At 41.9% G+C, this 15,084-nt stretch overlaps 3 protein-coding genes across 3 annotated transcripts in view; 1 reads left to right on the top strand and 2 right to left on the bottom strand.

Moving 5' to 3' along the window:
• LOC109849506 (expansin-A4) lies at nucleotides 51–2,100 on the bottom strand. Its single transcript, XM_020419352.1, is given in 6 exon segments — nucleotides 51–347; nucleotides 350–420; nucleotides 1,402–1,507; nucleotides 1,510–1,728; nucleotides 1,909–1,965; nucleotides 1,968–2,100. Coding segments are annotated over 6 exon segments (762 nt in total). The 5' UTR covers nucleotides 2,053–2,100; the 3' UTR covers nucleotides 51–123.
• On the top strand, nucleotides 12,570–13,991 carry LOC109846594 (xyloglucan galactosyltransferase KATAMARI1 homolog). Its single transcript, XM_020415842.1, has one exon. It carries the CDS (start codon nucleotides 12,570–12,572, stop codon nucleotides 13,989–13,991), a length of 1,422 nt encoding a protein of 473 aa, XP_020271431.1.
• The window catches only part of LOC109848529 (protein IWS1 homolog 1-like), a 7,157-nt gene continuing 6,193 nt past the window's right edge, over nucleotides 14,121–15,084 (bottom strand). Inside the window, 1 exon segment of the mRNA XM_020418068.1 lies at nucleotides 14,121–14,580. Coding sequence (XP_020273657.1) covers nucleotides 14,482–14,580 — 99 coding nt within the window. The 3' untranslated portion in view covers nucleotides 14,121–14,481.

The raw sequence follows: 15,084 nt of genomic DNA, 5'->3' as shown, positions 1-15,084 counted from the left end.
CTTCAGCTACTGCTCACGAGTCACTATTTTACCAAAAACCCACACTCAAATTACCAACATACCCCTACATAAAAAAAAAGAAGAGGACACAATGGCGAGGGCACCAAAAACTGCACCCGCGGACTACACCCTGAAGTTTTTACCGGCAAAGGTCTGCCCGAACCGCCAGCTGGCGGGGGCGATGTTCCAAGAGGTGGAGGTGCGGTGGTCGCTGCCGGTCACCCTGAAGGAGAGGGCCTGGCCCACCAAAACCGCGTTGGACTGCCAATTTTGCCCCCAGTTCCGAGACATCGGCATCCACCCAGTTTTCGTGCCCTTGATGTAGACCTTTACGATGTCGCCAGCGTGACGAGGACGAGGTTGAAGTACCTGAAGCCGTTGATCGTGAAGTGGACCCCACCACGTTTTCTGCATGGGACCCTGCGGTGCACACAGAATTTACCGTGAATTAGAGGAGTTAATCCCTTTTTTTTTATTTTTTTTTTTTTCAATAAACTTCCTCCACATCGAACGAATCAATAACAGAATTTAATTAGTTCTGAACAAGCTTTAATTTTAATTAGCTCCGGACAAGGGGAGCTTGATGGCATTTATTAATCAAAACACTGGTTTTAATAGTAGCTGTGTATTAGCACTGAGGAGGGTATAATTGTCATTTGACAAGGGACCCGCCGCGACAACGGGAGCATGTGCCGCTGGTCGCGCGGGCGCAGGGACGCTGCGCGTTTCACGCGCTTTGATCTTTTTGTATACCGAAAATGCCCTCTCAGTTTAAGACGGAAGGGGGGATAATGGCGAGGGTAATTAGGTCATTTGAGGGCGAGGAGTTCGTGGGAAACTCGGCAAACGGATCTTGGAAGCTTAAACGGGTTGCCGTCTCGCTGAGGGAGCAGATCCCGCCATTAAATCGTCGTTTGTTAACATTTATTATATAATTATTACCGCACTAAATACAGAAAGACCAAATTATTCGCCAAAATTCAGAAAATTCAGAATTTTTATCCTTTAAATGTAAAAAAATCTTGTGAATTCTTTACTTTTTTTTTTAATAAAATTCATCGAAAACTCGGAATGTGATCCACATTTCCAAAACATTCGAATAATTCCCAGACTTTGCAGGGAAATGCAAATTTTTTGGTTGAAGCTTTTTTATTCTAACAAGATTATTGACCCCATTTTCCCGTGCGATTCTCAGAATTTTATGGAAACGGAAAAGGCTTCCACAGTCTCTCCGTGTACTGCTCAAATTTCCAGTGGCAAAACCGTAATTAAGTGAGGGATGTGGACATGCTACGGGCGGCAAAATGGCAATTAACCAAAGACGACAAGGCTATATATACTACCAGTGGCAAAATCGTAATTACTGCAGAGTAGGTAACAGGAACGAGAGGATCTGCTCACCTCCGGTAAGAAACGGGGACAATACCAGCGCGGTACTCGGCGATCTTGAGAAACACGGGCATCGCGAAGGTCTCGAAATGTGGCCGCGGCGGCGGTTCACACCACCGCCGTTATCCGACCGCGCAGCAGCGAAGTTGGGCGGGCAGAAATTAGTCGCCGTTATAAAAATGGACGGGCTGCCAGCGTGGCACCACCTGGGGTCGTTATCACACTTGATCTCGAAGCAGGCCCCACAGCTCAGCCCCTCGTTGAATAACGCCGTGCTCAACGCCGCCGTCTCGACGCCGTAGCCTTGGCTGTAGAGGTTCCCGTACCCACAAGCCCCTCCTAAATTAAGAAATTGCAGACAGAAGTGGTCAGAATCAGGGGGGGCATCTGTAATTTCAGAAATTAAAAAAAAACCCAGTGTGGGTAGTTTGGGCCTAAAAACAAATGACGGTGAAATCTCGGGTTCATTTATTAGCAAAAAAGGACCTAGATTATTTTCGAGGGGGTTTTCTCGCATACCCATTGTGCCGGAGGCGTCGCTGCCGCCGTAGAAGGTGGCGTGGGCGGACTGCCAGGGTAGACGCCGGGGACGCGGGCGGAGGAGAGAGAGAACAAGGAGAATGCGAGGAGAGAGAAAGCGAGGGTCAGTGAGAGAGAAGTCATTTTGGGAGGAGAGAGAGAGAGAGAGAGAGAGAGAGTGGAGTGAAGGGAGAAGGGCGGGGGCTACTTATGGAGGCGAGGGAGGTGGAAATTTCCTTTTGTCTGCGTGCGTGACGAACGCTTTTGGGGTTGAAAATGTAAATGGGCGGTGAGGTGTGGGGGGGTCAAGTGTTAAAACCAAACAAAGTTAAAAGTTAATAACATTCTGTAAATATAAGTTTTCATTGTTTCTATCTAACCTCTGATATGGAAAAACTTCAATTCAACCTCAATTTATGGTTTTATTTATTAGGCCAAACTTCATCAAAACCAATTGAAATGACGGTGTTCTCTGCATGTATGTCATTATTTTTTTAATGGATCCTGTGCATTAAACTCTAAAAAGACATTTAGGGCATCTCCAAGAGTGATCTTAGGTTTTCCTTATATTTGATGAGCAAATCTCTCATCCTAGAAAATAAGAAGCAAGTGCTCCAACAATGCTCCCCAAATGGCTCCCTAAATAGTTATAGTTATCCGTTGCAAAGAGCCGTTGTAAATATGGGGAGCCACTTTGGAACACCAAACCCTATTCCCTATATTTAGTCTCCAACATGTTGTGCACGGCGTGGAAGCGAGACAACCAAACGAGCGTGCTTTGAGAATCAAATCAAACAAACATCGAGATAAAGGCCAAACAAATCAAAACAACAGCACAAATCCAAACACAATAGTTTTACGTGGTTCGGCAAATTGTCTACGTCCACTGGGCAAGAAAGGGATTGGGTTTTCACTAATAGAGAAGAAGAGTACAAAGTGAGATTACAAAACGCTCAAACCAATCAACTAATCTTACCAACAAATCTCTTAATCTCTCCAAATAAACCCTCAAACAATTGCTTAGAAAAACTCTTCTTTTTCTGTGCTCCAAATATCCCCAAACCAATCTCCAATCCAAGCCCAAAGAAACCCTAATTCGTATGTTGGTATTTATAGCAAACACCAAACCCAAACTGAATAGAAAACTCAAACTGGGCCCTGACTCGATTAGCGGTCAACCGCCCAAAGCTCGCGGTCGACCGCGATCTAGCGACAGAGACCAAAAAGTCCTACAGGGTCTCGCGGTCGACCGCGCCAAGTCCAGGCACAAACCCTGGATCCGTGCACGATCGCAGTCGACCGACCTTGCGCCGCGGTCGACCGCGCAGCACCCAAACAGACTCCTGCGCTATCCAAAACCTGTTTTGATCAAAATTCATCGCAGTTTCTTTAATTCTCCACATCGGCGAAGTTTTTATCAAAACTGAGCCGACACCAACCAAATCAAATACCTCACTTGCTACGTCCAGTACGAAGTGAAACGATCCACAACAACGGACTCAATCCACAACAAGTCGAGACCCAAACGGGAGTGCGAACACTCACCCAAACGTCGGTATCTACTCACCAAATCGGCTGCATCATAAATATTACCTACGTATCCTCTTGCCCAAGGAATCAAACCTTCACGTAGTTCACTCAAACGGTCTCCAAAGACCCTCAAACAAATAGAAAAGTTTGCAACTCTTCACCAATATCATCTGCATCCAAATCCAAATGATCCCTAATCTGTGTCACCTCAGCTAGAATCCCAAACGATGCAGTATGATCTAGAGTATGTGGAGTAAACTCTACCCAACGTGGAGTAGCATCACCCTCCACCTGCTGCGATATCCAAACGATCTGATCAACACTCTCTACCTACCGAGAGTCTAATGTGATATACCTACTCAAAACAAAATCAGAAGCTCCCAACCGATAATCAAATAAGCCTCTGAATCCCAAACGCACAATCGGATCAAATCTCACATCCTCGATGTGACCAAATATTGGGTAACCAAATATCTGACGCCAACCAAAATCTAAAGCAGCTCCACCCGATCCAATAACTCCTAATGCAGCAGTCGGCGACCTATAACTAATATGATCCAAATATGTCGAACCTTCAAAACGAGAACTAATGTTCGACAACCAACGTCGATCCCCCTCCAGAAAGAAACGACCCATTGAAACTGTCATCTCATCTCATCACCCTAATGTTTTCTCTCCAATGAAGTATCTCAAACTGCCATGTGCTCGACACAAATGCAGAAATAGGTCCCTCTTGTACCTCCCGCTAAAATCAGAATAAAGTGCATTCACCTTCTGCCAATACACTTCTTCAACTGTTGTTGACTACTAGAACTTCAAAACCAACGGGACTTGGTTGTAACCCACAAATACCTAGTACAATCCCCAATATAGGAAACCAAAATACCAATTTACCTTCCAATGATGCCTCCTTGGAAGGCTCCTAAATACCTGAATGAACACCAAATAGAAGACCCCTCAATCATCAAATAGAAGTGTCACACTCCACCTCGGTCTCCTTGCTCATACCAACGTGCTCAAAGAACTTCAATATGCAGGTCAAGGGCACTTCTCAATAATTCAATGTACTGTATCAATAAACAAATAACTCAGCCTTAAATCCTTCTATCTCGTCTAACTATCTCAAAACACCAATAAATGAAGAATAGATCCAAACTGATAAAGGAGAGAATTTTACCTCCAATTGCAACCCTAACAAGAGTCTCCAAACGATCTCACCCCGCACGACGACAACGAGATCCACAAATAGGAAAAATCTCACATTTATCTCCAAACGAAGCCCTCGAAGAGCCTCCAAAGCGATTTACTCCTCCAAATAGCCCAAGCGCCAATAAATCAATGCGGAACAAACGAAGAATAGATCCAAACTAAAAAAGATAGTCTTTACCAAAAAGATCTCACCTTTCTCACCAAACGAAGCCCTAGCCGAACTTCCAAATTAATCTACTCCTTCAACCAAGACAAAACCCTAGATCTAGAATCTGAAGCTCTTATACCAATTATTATGCACGGCGCGGAAGCGAGACAACCAAACGGGCGTGTTTTGAGAACTAAATCAAACAACCATCGAGATAAAGGCCAAACAAATCAAAACAACGGCACAAATCCAAACACAATAGTTTTACGTGGTTCGACAAATTGCCTACGTTCACGAGGCAAGAAGGGGATTGGGTTTTCACTAATAGAGAAGAAGAGTACAAAGTGAGATTACAAAACGCTCAAACCAATCAACTAATCTTACCAACAAATCTCTTAATCTCTCCAAATAAACCCTCAAACAATTGCTCAGAAAAACTCTCCTTTTTCTGAACCCTCAAACAATTGCTCAGAAAAACTCTCCTTTTTCTGTGCTCCAAATATCCCCAAACCAATCTCCAATCCAAGCCCAAAGAAATCCTAATTTGTATGTTGGTATTTATAGTAAACACCAAACACAAACTGAACAGGAAACTCAAACTGGGCCCTGACCCGATTGGCTGTCGACTGCCCAAAGCTCGCGGTCGACCGCGATCCAGCGACAGAGACCAAAAAGTCCTACAGGGTCTCGCGGTCGACCGCGCCAAGTCCAGACACAAACCCTGGATCTGTGCACGATCGCGGTCGACCGACCTTGCGCCGCGGTCGACCGCGCATCACCCAACAGACTCCTGCGCTATCCAAAACCTGTTCTGATCAAAATTCATCGCGATTTCTTCACAACATATGTAGCCTGTTGGAGCAACTTTTTCCCCTCCAAATCCCTATATTTAGTCTAAGACATGAGATAGAGAGGCCGTTGGAGATGCTCTTAGAAACAATAGGGTAAAAAAAAATCACGGCCGTGCAATTTTGCAAGGACAATGAAGTCAAAGTGCAAACAGTAAGAAGATGGGGTGGTAAATGCATGAAGCATAGGATTCTCGTTAACCACCACGGTAGACATGGTGACGGTTCACCTTATTTGTTTGGCGTCGAATCGGATACCTGCAAACGGGACGTTACCTGATTGGGTAGCTGAATACGTATTCGATTAGGATAGCTCGTCTGCAATTAGCAATTTACTGCTCATTCAGGGAGTAAAAATGTTAAAATAAAATTTAAAAAAAAAAGTAAAGATGGGCTGTTTTGCCAAATGGGGCAAAAAAGGGGGCTTCTCGTTGCACGTTGAGCCCCTTACTACGGTTTACAGATTTTTCAAAAAAAAAAAATGTGTAGTTTGTTTCTTTTTTAGTTTCTAGATAACATTCTAATCAATCTAATGAAGTCACAATTCTATCTAGGAGTGAGTTGATTAATTAGGTTTTAAAAGAAGAGGTGGTAACTTTAATAATGTGGTGTTGCAATTATGTCCACCTCCAGCAAAGTTAGGCCCTGGCTCACGAGGCGAACGGTTCGTTCGTAGTAATCTAGGGGCTGTTTGGTTGATGTATTTGACATTGGGGGTTGGGCAGAAAGCCTGCCAAAAAGAGCACTTTTAGCAGGCTTTCTGCCCAAAACGCCTCTTTTTAGAGGCGTTTTGGGCAAAAAGCCTGTCAAAAGTGCTCTTTTGGCAGGCTTTCTGCCCAACCCCCAATGCCAAATACATCAACCAAACAGCCCCTAATGAGGCTCCTCCTCGATACTTGATGGTCACAACCAAGATTCCTTACGCCAGAAAAAAAAAGGGCAAATAATTGTAGTAAATAAGGAAATCTGTGCAATATCAAACATGAGAATTTTAGGATATGGATTTTACCATGAGATTTGAAATCCATATGTGTTTTGTTATGGGTTAGGATTTCTAAAATGTTGTTTTGTTTGTTTCATTAATATTTTGGGATTTTTGGAATACTACAATTTGTAATATTTTGTTTGTTTCAAGTTCAAATTGTAGCATTACTAAATGCTAAAAATTTATAATATGATAAAGGTGCTATCTTAGTGAGGTTACCTCCCATAAAAAGATAAATTTAGGATTTGTCAAATCCTCTTCAATTGGGAGGTAAGTACACCCGTTTATAAAATTTGTCAAAATCCTCTCCAATTGACATGATTTGACAAATTAAGACAAAAAAAAAAAGGGACGCATCCATGGCACCCTTTTCTTTTTTATCAAACAAATTCCTTTTCCTTTCCTTTATGACAAGTTGGACTCGCAACAACATCCTCGGCACGCCGTTCCCAATGTTCATACTTTCACATGTACGCCTTCTTGTCTCATTATTTTCTACGATCCACGATCCTATTCAAATTGTATATATCAAGTTGGTTCCATTATTTATACTGCTTTTAAGAGTAGGATATAAGGTAACGAAAATGATTGTGATACGCTTTATCAGACATATATTCCGAGGAGAAATCCTTTCTTCTTCTTCTTTTTTTTTTGTTTTGTTTTGGATATAGATAAATGTGGGCGGAACACAAATTATGTAAGAATAACTCAACACAACGAGGATCAGAATAATATTTCACGTGTGGTTCGTTACGTTTGGATGTGTATTCCGTCTGGACGTGAGATTAAATCACGAATTAATAAAAAAAACTCTTTCTATCTGTTATGGGGTATCCCCTATTCTTCACGAATATTCTGTCTCACGAGCCGTCACTCCCTCAGTCGAGTAGGCTCCATTCCTCAAAGACGACTCGAAAGACGGACTCAGTCGAACCTCTTCATAACAAAAGATTACTGCTTAGCAAGTAGCCGACACTCCTCCCAATGGCGGCTCAGAACATTTCTTCTCAGCATTATTTAACCTTTTATGATCATCATTATGTCTCCGTCCTTAGCCATCTGGAACCTTGACGGCTGAGGGTTCCCTGCGACACTGAAGTGATTTCTCGCCGCTCATCGAAAAGACTTGGTGGTTGCGGGTTCCCCATATTACTGAAGTGACTTTCCATCACTCGCAGATCGACACGTATAGAGCAAAGGGTGACTCAGCCTTCAGCTCACCCCTCACCATCATCCTAGACCGCACACTCACGAAGTGTCTATTCTGCCTTTGGGCATCCTCTATAAATACATATGCTATTCGTCATGAAAAAAGGTTGGATTCTCCTTACTACTTAAAAACTACATCTTTTATTTTAGGGAGGATACACTATTCTTCCTTCACCCCACCCAAGTCCGATAGCTGACTTGACCGTCGGAGGTACCACGAGGGAAACAAGCCCCGTACTCCCATGATTCTTGTATGTGTAGGTGGTCCGTCCGCCCCGAGCTCTAAGAACCAAACATAAAGTCGAAGAAGGAAAGCGAACCCCTCTCGACGATTCAACATCTCGACGATCCAGTAACTCGACAACCCCCATCGACTGTTTGTTCACGAGCATCAACACTATCCATAGGTTGTTTCTAGTCTCAAATAATTTATCTATTCTTGCCAAACATTAAATATAAACTTATCGAGAAAAGAGAATATAGTGAAAAATATTTTCTAGTGGAAAATACGGAGGGCAAATTATTAAACCGTGTTAGAAAAATATGGAAAACGTCGACAAAAACTCAATTTTGCAAGTGAAAATATTTGAAGGCATATAGATATAGATCATAAAGTAAAACCTACACCTTTTGTGTAGAGACTATAGAGGGTTTCATTAAGCTCGTTTTAGGCTCCTAACGCATTTTCTCTTATAAAGTATATATAAAACATCGAACATAAATAATAATAATAAAGAAAGAAAAGAAAAAAACTTAGAATATGGTATCAATGGTCATCCCATATATCATGAGCATAAGGACCACCATGATCATACACATGCCAGCTGCCCTATGAAGATGCTTGAGATGGTTAGAGACGATGATGATGGTGGTGATGATGCATCAAGTGCCATGCAACGGGTCGCTGCTTGAGTTACACATGGTGAAGCACGTGCTATGTCTGATACTCTAGGACAAGGGAACGTGCCATTATTGGGCCCAACTAAGTAATAGAGGGACTGCTTTTATGATGGATCATGTTGGTAGTTGGATCTAATATGGGCCCCAAATCTAGGGCCGCATGATTTTACTTCTTCACTACGTGGACTGTAACGTATACTTTATTGGGGTACAAAATACAAAATATTCAAGGGAGAAACATAAAATTTTGTCTAATACTTGCATATTTTTTTGTGTATATTTTACTTTAATTATGATTTGAGATCTACAAAAATAAGTTAGTTTGATCACTTTCTCACGTCATATCAATGCACACAGTTACAATGCATAACTAGTAGAAGAGAAATTTAAACTATTAATTGGGATTTTACCTGCGTAGAATGCAAATTACTAGCAATTACTAGTTTAGAAACGAACAATAACTAGAATAAACACATTTCATATTATATTTTGCATGAGCATAAGAGATCATGACCGGCACACGCATACTAAGTATTAACTTTAGTAAAGTAGGAAATGAGCTAAATAAGACAAAAGATGTATCCCCGTACGTATCTTTGGATCTTTCGTGTAGTTTTTATACACATAAGAATTGAAGTTTTCCCTTGAGAATTAAATAACACGGCGTTATGATAAGCACTTAGGGTCCGTTTGTTTGCAATTTCTCCCCTTGTAAAGCCTGCCACATTTCTGAAAAATATCAGAAATGTAGCAGGCTTTCTTGCAAAATCTTCAAATTTGGACGACTTTGCAAGAAAGCCTGCCACATTTCTGACATTTCCTAAAAATGTGGCAGGCTTTCCAAGGGGGAAATTGCAAACAAACGGGCCCTTATAGCAAATGAGGACGCTTTCATTTCCATAGAAAAACATGCTCCTAATAAATCTACAACAAAAGACAAATCAACAGTAGGTAGGCCTCTAAATCTGTATACATATAAACACCTACTCTCATAATCTTTTGTGATGGAATCAAAATATCAAATCAGTCCAATTGTCTTGTGTTATATATGCATGGTTCGCAAACAAAAAAAAAAAAAAAAAAGGAGGCCGATATATTGTTATCGGTTGTTTTAAGTGCTTTGGAATTATACGAATAATATTATTATCAAGAGAGCAATCATGCGTGGCAACAGTTAGGACTAAATTACTTGAAGTTTAAAAAACTTTTAGCAATAAACACCCTCCGTTGGTTGTCTTAATTTATAAGTCCCTTTCAAGAGGATTTGAACATAAAGTACTAAAGAGGGGAAAAGAAAAAAAGGTGGGCAAATAGAAACTCCAATTAATTATGTCCCATGCTTAAGCAAGCAAAAACATGCGAAGATTTATTTGAATCTAGTAGTCTCGGGTCCGTGCCTTTATTTCTCTAGGAAACTAAGCATGTACCAAATCTTTTTTCATCCCGTACGACCTGCCGACTTTTGGAGTTCAATGAATAGGTGGGGGGGGGGGGGGGGGGGGTCTAATGTCATTAACAGGCTGTTGAACAGGCTGTTGTTTAGTGGACCTTGGAGAAGATTTCAAGCGGTGCAAGTGAAGTTGTTCACCTAACTATTCCTTGAATTGCGCCAAACTTCTTGGCCAATTGTGTGTGTAAATGAGGCGAGAAAGATTTTTTTGTTTGTTGGGGGAGGGGGAGAGGTTGGGGGTAGGGCTAAGCATGTGGTTTCGGAGCATGGTTCGGTCCAAACCGAAAAAACCGACCGAACCGAACCGAACCGACCCGAAAAAATCGGTTTTATGAGTAAGGTGGTTCGAGTCGGTTTGAAAACTTTTTAACCCGAACCGACCGAATATAGTGTAATACTACACATTCTGATCTTAAACCCTACTCGACCCGTCCCCAAAGAGTCAAAGACTCAAACCCTAAACTTATTTTCTGAATCATTATGGGTTCAAAACAATATCATTATATCAGTGTTTAATGCTTCATAATCTCCTACTTTGTTGATATCTTTTTTTCTTTAACACAGTTTATTATTTGATAAGAAGTTTGATGAAGTTAGAACCGAACAAACCGAACCGAACTGCACCGAACCGACTTGCAACAGTTCGGTTCGGTTTTGAATTATAGACGGTTCGGTTTGGTTGTTTAAATTTTGGTAAAAACCGAACCGAACCGACCGTTGCACACCCCTAATTGGGGGTTGGAGGGGGGGAGAGGTTGGGGGTTGGGGGGGAAGCAAAACTAAAGGGGTTGCTCTATTGAAAGCAATATATCAAATCGGTGCAATATTTAAATATCAGAAGATAACAATAATCCGTAAATTAGTGCAACCACCAATTTAAAAATTTAGTGATGAGACAATGTGAACTTCTCATTTCTCTCGGGCGCGTTGATAGAATAACTCTGATAGGAGTGCAAATTCTGTCGAAAACCCGTATATAACAGAATGATCTATACCATTCACAAGATGGTAGAGGGTTATTTTGGAAATTTTAACTATTATATTTATAGTTCAAACAGTCTCACTCCTATTGAGACGGTCTTTATAGGATAAAAAATTCTTCAATGACCCAAAATATGAGACCAATAGAGAGGACAAGTGAGGTGTCCCTCTCCCATTGGATAATGAGTTGGCCATCATTAAATCATTAATGATGGCCAACTCATTATCCAATAGGAGTGGGACACCTCACTTGTCCCCTCAATTGGTCCCATATTTTGGGTCCCTGTAGCAAAGCTCTCTTATAGGATTTGTACTCTGGGTATGTGGTTTCCTCTTTCCCAGGTATTAGTCATCCGCTCATAGGAATATGCCTCTAAATTCTAAAATCTTAGACCAAGCCCATTCAACACCAATTGCACGGCACTGATGGGCCTATATACAACAGATTTGCTTGTTCTATTGGCCCATTGTACAGCAATGTTCTAATTGGGCATTAATTGGGCCATACGAAGCTAACTATAAACAAAGAATTAAATCGCCTAAACAAATGGGTTCTCTTTTTCGGCCCGTTACTGTAAAGGTCATTAATATATGCCATAACCGACAAGGCCCTTGAAGCTAAAAGTCTAGTGTATTTCATCAATTGGAGGCCCATTAAGTTATATAAGGTTATAATAAGGGAAGTGTCCGTACACTCGAGAATTTCGTAAACTGAAGCAAAGGGCACGAGGGCTACTAAACGTAAGGCGGCCTTCAATGAGAGAGCACGTGCAAGAATGAACATTGGGATCAGTTCATTGTACTTTGAATATATAAAAAAGCTTAACTAAGTCCTCCTCAATATTCATTTTCTCTAGACTCTAACGAAGCTCGTTTATTTACGTTCTACAAGAACAAGGGAGGGAAATTTTAACTGTGTTATGAGCTCGGCGCAAGCTCGTTCAACTTTAAAATTATAAATAAAATGGATACTAACATGATCGAATAATCAACGAGATGATTAATTAAGACGCTTCACCGTACTTACACTCTCGTTACGTTCTAATCGAATAGACTTACGAATATTCGTATTTGTCAACGTACAAGATCGTCATCAGCTTTTTCTTGACTCGTTATTATCCTATTGAGCCCAATGTCTCTGAATGAGCCGAGTCAAGGTTCACGACCCATTTCATGCTGTGCATCCCCTCAACAGGGGTACAGTGCAATATTTAAGAATAAAAACCTACTAAATTAATTAAATTTAAATCGTTTCCTAACATGGCAGCCAAATGTAGATCCCGATTAATCACAAAACTTTCCAAATTTCACGTCACCAAGAGAATTATTCATCCATCCTCCCTTGAATTTTATAGGCTTTCTCTTCTCTCATTAACATCCTCCTACAATCAAAGCGAAACCATGGAGAAACTCAACAAGCTCAACAACGCTAAATTCCTCTTCAATTCTCTCACCACCATCTTCTTTGCCCTCTGGCTCCTCCTCCTCTTCTCCTACGACTTCTCCGAGCGACCGGCCGGCGTCGACCGATGCGCCGGCCGATACATCTACGTCCAAACCCTTCCTAGCAAGTTCAATTCGGACCTAATCTCTGCATGTCACGACCTCAGTACGTGGACCGACATGTGCCCGTTCACCGCCAACGCCGGTCTCGGACCACCGATCGGCAACCCCGACGGGATTTTATCCGAGACCGGTTGGTATAATACTAACCAGTTCACGCTCGAGCTCATATTTCACAATAGAATGAAGACGTACGACTGTTTAACTACAAACCCATCCTTAGCATCGGCTATCTACGTCCCTTTTTATGCGGGTCTTGACATTGGTAGGTATTTATGGGGACACAATTCATCGGTCCGAGACGCGTCGGCGGTCGATCTCATCCGTTGGCTGAAATCACGGCCGGAGTGGTCCCGGATGGACGGCCGAGATCACTTCTTCGTCGCCGGGAGGATCACTTGGGATTTTAGGAGGTTGAGTGAGTATGGGGACTGGGGTAGCACTTTGTTATTGATGCCCGAGGCTAAAAACATGACTTGTTTGGTTATTGAGTCCAGTCCTTGGCATAGCAATGACGTTGGTATACCTTACCCTACTTACTTCCATCCTTCAACAAATGCAGAGGTTGTATCTTGGCAAGAGAGGATGAGGAGCCTAGAGAGGCCGTGGCTGTTCTCGTTCGCCGGAGCGCCGAGGCCGAACACGACCGGATCTATCCGAGACCTGCTTATCGAGCAATGTCGGTCGTCGGAGCGATGCAAGTTGCTAGAATGCCCCTCGGGGCCTAGTAAATGCCACTCTCCTAGTAGGGTGATGAAGTTGTTCCAGAGCTCGGTGTTCTGTTTACAGCCCCAGGGGGATTCGTATACGAGGCGATCGACGTTCGATTCTATGTTGGCCGGGTGTATCCCCGTGTTCTTTCATCCAGGGTCGGCGTACGTGCAGTACGTATGGCATCTACCGAGGAATTATACGACGTATTCGGTGTTTATACCGGAGGATGATGTGAGGGAGGGGAGGGTGAGGGTAGAAGAGGTTTTGAGGGGTTTTGGGGAGAGTGAGGTGAAGAGAATGAGAGAGGAGGTCGTGAGGATTATACCGAGATCGGTGTATAATGATCCTAGGGTGAAGATTGAAGGAGTGAAGGATGCTTTTGATGTAGCTGTTGAGGGGGTGATCAAGAGGGTTGAGAAGAGGAGGGGAGAGGTTGAAGACGGGGTTTCCGTAGGGCTTGAAGATGATGAACATCACAGCTGGAAGCACGGTTTGGTCGGTAGAGGAGAAGAGCATGAGTGGGATCATTTTTTTGATCAGAAATAATTGTGTCATGTACAATGGAAGTGATAAATTAAAAAAAAAACAGCTGATAATGACAGTTCAAATTTCTTTAGGACTACAAAGAACAGCAGTCCCTGGTCGTCGGAAACCATTCAGATCAATGCGCCTGAGTAACCAAGAACAATTCAAAACATTTATAAAGGAGACAGAAAACAAGTTTTGACTTCATTTTAGTGACAGATTGAATAACAAGCTTGCTACATTTATTATATCCAAGCCTTGAGAGTTCCTGTAACTTTCCCAAACTCATCCACATATAATTTAAAACTTCACTTGAGGCTCACTGAGTATACTTAACACAAGAACATAGTTTCCTAGCATTAGCATTTTTCCTCTGAAGCTAGCAGCAAGATTTTGCACCATCGTCGAAATGTAATCTCGCGGTGTCATCAAACAGAGTAATTCAAATAGAAAGAAATGACACTTAAATGAGGATCCTGATTACTCGTACTTGACCAGATGAGGATCCTGATTACAGGTATTTGACCATGCCACGTCCCTCGACGCTGAGTTTTGATGCCTGAAGTTGCTTCTTTTTTGGTGCCTTCAGTTGCTGCAACTTCTTATTCATCTGCAGAACAAACAAGTAACATGTAGATTTTCCTTTCCCAACCAACAAGTATCAAGCTGAATATGGCAAAAGATTATTTCCATATCAATTTTTATCATGTTGTTTGGTGACTGTATGGATATTAAAAAAAATATTTCCGTATCAATTTTTATCATGGCGATTTGCGACTGTTTGGATATTAGCTTGCCCACGGCAGCCAATTCATGTACGGAAAGAAAAGAACATCCGGGGGCGGGCCTCACAGCACAGAATTTGATAGGAGAAAGTGGAGGTATGAACTATTGCAATAACTACAACAATGACCTCTTTTATTATTATAAAATCCTAGCAATATTTAAACCAAGGTCTCATTATGGGTACAGTCCGAGAGCTTATAATGCACAATGGTATGAATCGATAAAATAGTTTGTACAGAATTGTGCTAATTTTAATTCTTTTATGTTATATATTCGTCTTAGATGTCAAAATATCCACACAAAAAAACGAAAATAGGTTTTTTTTGGG

Source organism: Asparagus officinalis, chromosome 7, assembly GCF_001876935.1.
Source record: "Asparagus officinalis chromosome 7, Aspof.V1, whole genome shotgun sequence".
Classification (NCBI taxonomy): domain Eukaryota; kingdom Viridiplantae; phylum Streptophyta; class Magnoliopsida; order Asparagales; family Asparagaceae; genus Asparagus; species Asparagus officinalis.
This window is presented reverse-complemented; position numbering and strand designations above follow the sequence as displayed.